This window comes from Centruroides vittatus, unplaced genomic scaffold, assembly GCF_030686945.1.
Source record: "Centruroides vittatus isolate TY-2023 unplaced genomic scaffold, ASM3068694v2 contig_449, whole genome shotgun sequence".
NCBI lineage: Eukaryota > Metazoa > Arthropoda > Arachnida > Scorpiones > Buthidae > Centruroides > Centruroides vittatus.
This window is the reverse complement of record NW_027122246.1, coordinates 147,432-158,290: the sequence shown is the minus strand read 5'-3', so window position 1 is coordinate 158,290 and position 10,859 is coordinate 147,432. Positions and strand designations below refer to the sequence as shown.

The 10,859-nt window shown below is 37.5% G+C and overlaps 1 protein-coding gene across 1 annotated transcript; it reads left to right on the top strand.

Moving 5' to 3' along the window:
- The first annotated feature begins 226 nt into the window (after window positions 1–226).
- On the top strand, window positions 227–811 carry LOC136977157 (uncharacterized). Its single transcript, XM_067272594.1, has one exon. It carries the CDS (start codon window positions 227–229, stop codon window positions 809–811), a length of 585 nt encoding a protein of 194 aa, XP_067128695.1.
- Window positions 812–10,859: the final 10,048 nt, after the last annotated feature.

Genomic DNA, 10,859 nt, shown 5'->3' with positions numbered 1-10,859 from the left:
AGAGCGGAAAAATTTAAAAATTTTCAGTACCCCAGTGTACTTAATAGTACACGCAACTGGTGACAAACCCTTATCTAAAGCTTCTCCTTTTCTCATTCAAAAATTGTTCCAGTCGACTATTGGAGATTTGAAAAAAATTCAGAAATTAAGATCAGGTGATTTACTGGTGGAAACATCCTCCCCACAACAATCTGCAAAACTTCTAGAAACAAAGACCCTGGGAGAAATGGAAGTCACTGTCACACCACACGAAAGCCTAAACTCATCACGTGGTGTGATATCTGAAATTGATCTGATGTCTGAAGACGAATCAGATATTCAGATTGGTCTTTCAGATCAAGGTGTCGTTGCTGTCCGGCGCATTTCAATTCGTCGAGACGGCAAGTTGATACCAACAAAACACTTGATTCTTACTTTCAGCAAACCAACATTGCCATCCTTTATAACAGCAGGATATCTACGTTGCTCAGTCTGTCCATATATCCCAAATCCGCTGCGTTGTTTCAAATGCCAGCGATTTGGACACTCACAAACATCCTGCCGAGGAAAAAGCGCATGTGCACAGTGTGGGACTGAGGGTCACGACAGTACAGAATGTAAAAGTACCCCATGCTGTGTGAACTGTAAAGATGCCCATCCTGCTTACTCCCGGAAATGCCCTGCATCGCAGAGAGAAAAAGAAATACAGCGTGTAAAAACAGTCAACAACTTACCCTACCCAGAGGCACGTCGCATGGTCACTTCAAGTGCACCACCGAAACAAAAAACATTTGCTGCTGCTCTGAAATCCACAAAGACATGTGAAGTTTAGACAGACATTTCTGTTTCCCCAAAGGAATCTCTCACTTGCCATGCAAAATGTTTACATATCCCTTCAAAAGAAACAGTAGAAAATGACAATACAAAACAAAAAACACCCCTACCTAAAACAGGGGTGATAACAAGAAACCTGGGTTCAAAAAAGGCTAGTAAGAACCCATTAAACAAACAGAGAGTGAAAGCAGCTCTCTCTAAATCTAAAAAATCAGAGGCTCAGTCTGTGAGCGAGTTCTCTGATATCTCTGATGAAGAAAATAATGTGGAGGTAACAAAACCAATGTCACCTCCAAAAGAGAGACCGCCTGTTAAATTAAAGAGGGATACCCTCGCAAAGAATGCAGCCTCAACCACATAATGGATTATAAAATAATCCAATGGAACTGTCGTGGTTTCCGCAACAACTTTTTTGACGTTAAACACTTGACATCACCTACCACATCTCTCTGCGTGGCACTCCAGGAAACACATCTAAAACCTGGAAAAAGAATTTCTTTAAAAGGATTCGATCTTTACCGTAAAGATGACGACAGCCACACCCGCGCCAGTGGAGGTGTGGCTGTACTGGTTTCAAACCGCATCCCGTCTTTTCCGGTACAAATAACAACAGAGCTGCAAGCTGTGGCAGTCAGAATATCTATGGGCGTCACTGTCACAGTTTGTTCCATATACTTGCCACCAGATGTCAGAGTCAATGAGGATGAATTGGATGCCTTGGTTGAACAGCTGCCAACTCCTTTCCTTTTACTTGGTGATTTCAATGGTCACAATCCAATGTGGGGCAGTCACGATATCAACCGTCGAGGCAGAGCCATTGAAAGATTCATAGGTAATCACCAACTATATCTATTTAATACTGGAGAAGTGACATACTTCCACGCTCCAACAAGAACATTTACTGCCATTGATCTATCATTAGCAACCCCAAATCTGTTTTCAGTGTTTATATGGGAGGTTGGATCTAATCCACTTTCCAGTGACCACTTCCCAATATTTCTAAAATACCAAGGCAGAGAAAGCTGTGAAACAGCCCGTCCACCACGCTGGAAATTTGAAACGGCAGATTGGCCTACATTTTCCTCTTTGGCTAACATCACTGAAGAAATGGTCAATACTGCCGATATCAATGATGCAGTAGAAGTTGTCACATCGAGTATTATTCAGGCAGCCGAAAAAACAATGGGGAAAACGTCAACCAGATATCCAAAACATCCGAAACCATGGTGGGATCAGAATTGTGAGGTAGCATTTAAAAAACAAAAGAAAGCATGGGGGATCTTCAGAAGATACCCCACTGCTGAGAATTTGATAGCTTTTAAAAAAGCAAAGGCAAATGCCAGAAAAATAAGGAGGCAAAGCCAAAGGGATTCATGGAGGAAGTATGTATCTAGCATAACATCTTCCACCAGCTCAAAAGCGGTCTGGGATAAAATCCATAAAATTAATGGAAAATATGCTTCTCACTCTCTGTCCATGCTGGAAAATAATGGCACAATAATCAGTGACATAAAAGGTATTGCTGATTGTTTGGGTGAAACATTTTCGTCCTCATCCAGCAATAGTATGTATACAAAGGATTTTCAGGCTTATAAAGTCCAAAGTGAAAAAACAATATCTAAACTTCCACTCTCCATCTAATGAGGAATATAATGTGCCATTCAGCAGAATAGAACTATGTACAGCAATCTCTCGCTCGGGGAATACTGCTGTAGGTCCGGATAAAATCCATTACAGCATGATTAAAAATCTGTCAGACAATTCCCTTAGTAACCTTCTGAATCTGTTCAACAGAATATGGACAGAACATACTTTTCCTGACTCTTGGAGGCTATCTATTATAATTCCCATTCCCAAGCCAGGTAAAGACTGCAAGAATCCCTCTAATTATAGACCAATTTCTCTGACTAGTTGTCTCTGCAAACTTTTCGAGAGAATGGTAAACAGACGCCTGATGTTCCTCCTAGAGGAAAAGAACTACTTTTCACCACATCAGAGTGGATTTCGTAGGAACAGAAGTACCACAAACAATTTAGTAAACCTTGAAACATCTATACGCGAAGCGTTTGTAAGACGACAGCACTTAGTGTCTGTGTTTTTCGATATAGAGAAGGCCTATGATTGCTGCTGGCGATATGGAATACTCCGTGATCTGCATGAATTTGGACTGTGGGGTAATCTGCCAATTTTTATAAAAAACTTCTTGCAGAATCGAAGATTCCAAGTCAGGATGGGCAACACTTTGTTTAGGCCTTTCACACAAGAAGAGGGTGTTCCTCAAGGTTCTATTCTGAGTGTGACTCTGTTCCTAATCAAAATTAATAGCATAGCTAAGTGTCTTCCTTCCAGTGTGAAACACTCTTTGTATGTGGATGACTTTCAGATCTCCTGTCAGTCTACTAATATGAGTTTTATTGAAAGACAACTGCAAACCTACCTAAATCGGATAGACAATTGGTCCAAGACCAATGGTTTCAGTTTTAACGTAGAGAAGACTTCGTGCATTCACTTTTGCCGAAGGTGTGGTTTGCACCTGGAACCTGAAATTCACCTAAATGGGGTTAAAATTCCAATGGTTAACGAAGAAAAATTTTTGGGTGTCGTGTTTGGCCATAAATTGACGTTCTTACCACACTTGCGCAATTTGAAGAGTAGATGTTTAAAATCTCTGAACTTTTTAAAAGTATTATGCTGCTCATTTTGGGGAGCAGACAAATGTTCAATGCTCAGAATATATACAGCCCTTGTTCGCTCTAAGCTTGATTATGGATGTATTGTGTATGGCTCTGAGCGAGAATCTACTCTTTGGATGCTGGATCCAATTCACCATCAAGCATTGCGTTTGTGCACTGGTGCGTTTCGAACTTCTCCTGTTGAAAGTTTGTACGTGGATGCTTATGAGCCTCTCACTATCTCTCAGGAGAGAGCAGTTGTCTTTGTTCTATTACATTATAGAGAAATCTCTGGCTAAACCTTCAGTCTATTGTAGAGTATCAGATACTTAGCTGGAAAGATTATTCACAGCTCGCCCAAGTTGTGTCTTTACATTTGACATTAGAATGGAGAATGTAAGCAGCACGATTGATTTGGACACAAGCAACATTTCACAGGCGGAGGTCGATAATATATCACCTTGGTCAATTCCTGTGATAAATGTTGACATTAGCTTAAAGCAGTTTCCTGAGGAATCCACCCCGGACTACATCTATAGGCAGCACTTTGCAGAAATTCAACACCACGACAGGAATTTAATTCTTATTTATATTGATTGATTGAAATCGGTTGATTACGTTGGCTCGGCCTTTGTCTGCCAGGATGAGATCGTGGCATAACAAATTGCATCGAATTCTTCTATCTTTACTGCAGAGTTGCAGGCTATTTACCTAGCCTTAAAATATGTAATTTGGAAAGGTCATCGTCACTGTGTTATTTACACTGATTTAGTTTGTGCACTTCAGGCTTTGATTTAATGTTAACCTAGTTCTCACTTCATAGCGATTAAAATTCGTAAACTGTTTTGCCATTTTATTGCGAGTAATATTTTTGTAAAATTTTGTTGGGTTTCAGGCCACGTAGGTATAAGAGGGAATGAAGAAGCTGACGCAGCTGCAAAGTCAGCAAGTCCTTCTCAGCATACAATGTTTATTGAAGGAGGTGACTTGAAGCTAGTTGTTAAAAAACGACCAGAGGAGAGATGGCAAAATGTGTGGAACGCACAAGTCCATAATAAACTTTACGAGATCAAACCTATTATAGAAAATTGGACACACAACAAACAGTATGATAGGAGATCTGAAGTCATTCTTACTCGTCTGAGGATTGGTCATACTCGGCTGACTTATCAATACCCATTGAAGGGTGACGACCAGCCAGTATGCCAGTATTGCATTTGTACTTTAAGTGTGAAACACATACTTTGCAACTGTGTTGCTTTTGACCAGAGTCGCAAACAGCATTTCGGAAATGCAAATTTGAGAGAGATTTTGGGCCAGAGGTTAAATGTTGATTAGATACTGAACTTTTTGAAAGTTATAAATATTATTAGGGAGATATAAATTAACTAATTTATTTATTATATAGTTATATTTGTTTTGTTTTGTTTATTTGCACTTGTTTGTTTTTGTGTTTTATTAATATTTTTTGACATATATATATATATATAGCTTTGTTTATTTTTACTATTTGGCATGGCGCAGCATAGCCTATATGGCTTTCGTGCCAAAAAATACAAACCAACTAACCAACCATATTTAATGCGAAATATGCACCTCATAGTAATGAGCAAATTATTGTTTAAATAAAATTGTTTTACACAAAAGGCTTGCTGCTGCTCTGTGAAGCAATCCATTGCAACTAAATTTCTCAGAAATGAACTAGCGGTAAGACTGCTTTCGGCGTTTCCTACTGCTTATGTTTGCGTGGGAAGTTTCATTTTAAAGTTTATAAATTTTTGGCCCACTTTGTAGAATAACAACAGTGGAGTGATTTAAAAAAAATTGAGGAAGAGAAATTAAAAGCCATGAAACAGTTAAAAGATGTTTTGTTGAAATTGGCAGAGAAATAAGAAAAAATATGAAATGTTTTAATATTTTATTAAACTCATTTTTGAGTCATTAAAATAGAAAAAATTTAAGATTTATCAAAATATATCTATTCAAAAAATCAAAGCATTATCAGTAATGAACAAAATGTTAAATACATGATTAATACTTTCCTGAAAACTGGTTGAAATATTTAATCTAAATTTTGTTGAAAATATACATTATAAATGCAGATGAACAGAGCATCATTGTGATTAAAAATTCACAATCTAATATTAGACAATAATAATAATAATAACAAACTTGATTTTAATGTATTAAAGGGAAAAAACAAAAGTACATATTTTTAACCATTACGATTGGTGTATATTTCATTAGCAATTTTATTTCTTTTGCATTGTGGAGTGTCAAGTTTTGAGCATGCAAAAACAGGCAACAGTAAGTACAAAAACATTTAATCATACACTAAAATTAGAATGTCAGGTGTTGGGGATATACATAATATTCGACTGGTGGTGTTCAGTCCAAGTGCTTACTTTTGTAGAAATAATGACTTAGAAATTTCAAATCTGGTACAACATTGTCCTCTGTGTATCTAATCAGCTCTGGTCTATCTCTTCTCTTTCCTCTCGGTTCATCTTTTTCTGCCAGTTCCTTTGTTTACCCCACTCACAAGAGAAGGATATCTCATGCACCTTTACAGGCCCTATATATATATATATATATATATATCACATCACCCATAGTGCCCCCTTGTGTTACATCCAAAGAAACAAATTAGAAAAATGAAAATATTTACACTTATAGCACATTAATAATATGTTTACATGTGAATAATTTTAATACAAAAGAATCATTCAGAAAATAGATACATCATTATGGATAGTGTTATCATTTATAGTACAAGCATATGGAGGCATATCATTGTATAAAATGCACAAATTATGCAATACACAGCCTGTAATAATCACTTCTGGAATCAAATCTCTTTGAAACATACGTAGATATTTTAGCCTTTTAAATCTGCCTAATCATTGTCCAAATTCTTGTTGAACTAAAAATTTTATTGTAATAGTTTTTAATATTGTTTAACTGTCCATTATTATGATAAGGAGTTGATAATTTTCTGAAATCATCTGAGGATTAAGTTTCATCTTCAGTTGTCATTTTATCAATCTATATTGTCATTTTAACACATTTCAATTACATTCATATGTTTACAGTAAGCATGAATCTGCTTTGATTATTCAAGTCAAGAAAGACAATGAATTTATAAATGATATCTTGAAAATCTGAGAAAAACGTACTTTTTGTATATATTACCATTCATTTTTAAATGTTTAATAAAAATATTTACGTAAGTCACTGACTTTGGCATCTGTGATTTTTTTTTAGGTTTTTAAAATCTTTTAGTATCTAGAATTGGACTACTTAGATTCACAATACCAGCAGTAATGCACAAAATTTAATCTATCAATCCCAACATGGTCCAAATTAATTTTGTTGACAAAATTTGAAAGTTTTTCAGTCTTTGAATGGCTCGCTGCATATGTACCCATGCCGATACAATTTGATTTGTCTTTAGTGCTTGTTTGTATTAACTGAGTTTTTTTGCAAAAATGGTAGTCTTATGAGGTGGATGTTTCTTTCTGCAAAACCTTCATCAATGTGGAAATTTTTATCCACCATTATTGCATCAACAAATGGCTCTAGTTTATTTAACACACCAGATTGTTTTGTGATAGCTTTGTCAGATGCTCTTCCACCAAAAGCTTTGCTCACAAATGTAATCACACAATATTAGGCGAAACTTCATGTGATGTGGAGATGGTAAAAACCCTGGATTGTTCGTCTTCCTCTGATGTTTTGTTGACTGAGCTCAGCTCCAACAACGTTTCAGCTGCTGTTAATTTTTTTTCAGCCTCATGATCAGTGCTGTTCCCAGGGTCTCCTGATAGCAGGTAAAAAAATTCACTTAAGTAATGAGCAACTTCTCCTATGTAAACCATATTCTATGTTAACAGATGTTTGGCAACATTAGCTGAAGCTGCTCAAGCTGCAGCATGAGAACTTCTTTTATTCACATATGTTGAGCGTAGTGTTTTCTCTAAAGATCGTTTGGGTATGCACTGAGATGGCACTGCATCTTTTTTTAATTGGCACCTAATGGCAACCAATCCTAATTTTAAATCATAATAAACAATTATTAATTAAAGAAATTAAAATAAACATACATGATGTGGAAATGTAAAATACCTGGTGGTGGTGGGAAAAAAATCTTTGTCATTGAAGTGCTTACTGCACACTAACATTCTGTCATGAACCTTTTTACTAATGCGCAATTTAATTGCCCATGGTTTTCTTAGCTTTGAACACTTTGGGAATACATGTAAGCTTAGAAGTTCAGGTAATGATTGGAAGTCCAGCCTACCATGCAACACACAGCATTCCTTTCCAATATAACCTTCAGTGCTAGCATGCTCTCTTCGGTATGAGCACCACGGTTATCTGTTTTGGCAGCCATCTTGGCTGAAAAACAGCACCTTCTGTTGGATTTGGCACTTAACAAATTTTTGGTTTTTCTATTTCTTTGGACAGCTATTCATTTTCCTTATATTTTTTTAAAAATGTGCGAATGTTTTTAGGGTGTGTCAGCATCATAGATCTTTCTTTCAAATGTTTTTCCATTAGACTTTACATTTTATAAAAAAACTTGCTCTGTCTTTGTTATCAGGATTATTAAATTTAAGTATAATATTAGAATTTCTCTTAGCAATGTCAAGATGATCGTAAAACAGAACTAGATTGCCATCTTGTTGTAATTTGGGAAGTGGTGTCGGATGAATGCATCTGATCTACAGTGTCTACACCACCATCAGTAGCATTGTAGTCCAAATCTATCACAGCCGTGTTAGTTTTCTGATTAACTTTAAGTGTGTCATGCATAATTGAAAGAAAAATTACAGCTTTGTTTTTCTTTGAAACTATTGAGCAATACAATAATAATACTGAAAACCAAATTGACATTAATTAATTTGTCTGGGTTTGTTTGGAAGGAATTCTGCAGGCTTTTAATGTTTCTTTTTCTTTATTGTTTCTTAAAAGGTAAGTTCTTTATTCAATAAATCTATGGCAAAATGATACTACAGACAATTACTACAGTAGCTTTCTTTTTGTATTTTCTATTCACACAACTGATCACCAACTCCCTCCAGCTCTGCAAGCCAATAATCATAGCCTGACTTCATAGCTGAGACTCTCAAAAATGTATATACCAAATCGTTTCCCAACAATGACCTTTCCCTGGACACACCCTACCACTACAACCCTGCAGCTCAGTATAACGCAGGACAACACTCCATTCTCCACAGAGGACATTACGAGTGAAAATCAAAAAAATTAATCCCCACAAATCTCTTGGTTTTGACCAGGTTATGGGGCTTGTGGCCATTAATGCATATAGGGCAGTCCCCATGAGTTTTCTTATCATCTTCAACAAATTCTTGGATCAGGTTATTTTTCAAAACATGGAAGATCGCTATGAGTAAAGTTTTCAACAATGGAAATAAAAGAACGACCATTTATTTTAACAAATATAGGCCCATCTCCCTCCTGCCTGTCATAGCCAAGGTGCTAGATGCCTTCATGACAGACAGGATCATCCACCTCTACAAAAGCCGTGGTCTTAATGTAATTTTGAAATTTCAACCACTTTGAAAGCAGTGAATAATTACCAGAATGGCTTCATGAGGGGGAAGAGCATGATTCAGGCACTCATTGCTTACATTAAAAATGCAAAGGCTTACATACAATCGGCACACTTTTATGGTGTCTTTGGATTTCAAAGTTGCATTCAACCATGCCTGGTGGTCTGCCATTCGGAGTCAACTCTTTGACTCTTGCTGTTCTGGAAACATCCACAGTCTAGTCTGCAGTTATCTGTCACACAGGATCATCTGCAACAAGCACAATAGTAAGATCATGCATGTGCAGTAGGTAAATAAGGGCTGCCTCAGGGCTCCAAGGCAAACCTGTACCTTTGGAATGTCCTGCACAACAGCATGTTCGGACTAACAGGAAAAATTGATAGCACTCTTGACCCCTTCATCCAGGCATATGCAGATGATACAATCATCTTGCTCTCACATGCTAATTAGGAACACCTTCAACTACATATGAACAAAACACTAGAAATCATATCTACTTAGAGAAGTCGTAACAAGTTAGTGATCAACGCTAACAAATCCAGCACTATTTCCTTTTCCAGGGCTAACTCCCTGGCCAAGAAGTCTTCCATTGTTATTGATGGATGCAAGATAAAAGCCATGGATTGCATCAAGTATCTTGGCATAGCCACTAGTTCAAGCACATTTGTGACATATGACAAGGACTTAAATGCAGTTTATTCATTAAGGACCATCTCTAGGAACACTTGAGGTCTGAACTCAAGGGCCACTAGGATTATTTATACTAGTGTTATTGTTCCAATTCTAACCTATGGGTGTGAGATTTGGGGTGGTGTGACAAGAAAGGGGCACAACAAGAGATAGATTTGCTCTGCTCAGTGGGTTGCAGCCCATCCACCCAATTGTAGAGTCATCACTTTCTCGTCTGCAATTTTTAAAAATTGCAAAACTTATAAATTTCCACTGGCATCTGTCTGCTGACTGTTCTTCCTTAATGTCGAGAACAGATGTAGTCAGATAAAATCGATACGAGATATGGAAAGCTTAGAGGAAGGAAGCACAACTAACTGTATACAAATTTCCAGTATGAACTGGTAGTTGTGTTACTTTAATTCAAAATTTTCTCTCGAACAGAGTTAGACAGATGTTTGACATCACTCTATTCTTAACAGGAAAAGCGTGATGTACTGTACAGGAGCAAGACACAACTAAAATCAAGAGCATTATTGCGAAGAATTGCAGTTTGGCATTGTAATGATGTCCCCTCGATGTGGGTTTCTGTCTGTGGTGAGGGGACCTCCCAGAGATGGTTTTGTAACTCTTCTTTACCGTCCCTGGAATCTGAACACCCATCCACGTGTTTGCCGTGTGTTGTGGCCCATATGCCTGAAAGGGGGATCCTGGTAGTTGAGGAGCAACATAATGTCTCCAACACCCTGCTTTGGCCCCTGCTTCAGATAAACAGTAGGTTCAAATCAGGCTGGTTGTTGAGTCATTCTTGACCTCGGCCTGGAGTCAACTGATCGATGCAGACCGGGTGGACACGTCAGACAAGATGTGCTCTTCTTGACTGCATTGAGAGGGTATAGCTCTTGGGAAACCCCGGGGCCGTATTCTGGTTATCGTCTCTCGTCTTTCACAAGCTGGTCGCTGATTGGCTAATCATTTGTTCACGTCTTGAGAGATCATCGTGTCTCTCTAAATGCGATTCTGGACAACTTTTTATCTCTTAGCTTCTCTCGTTTATCAGAGACGAGCGGATAGTTGTCTTTCGATCGGTCTTTCATCTTTTGCCTCAATTTCGTTATATCCAATATGG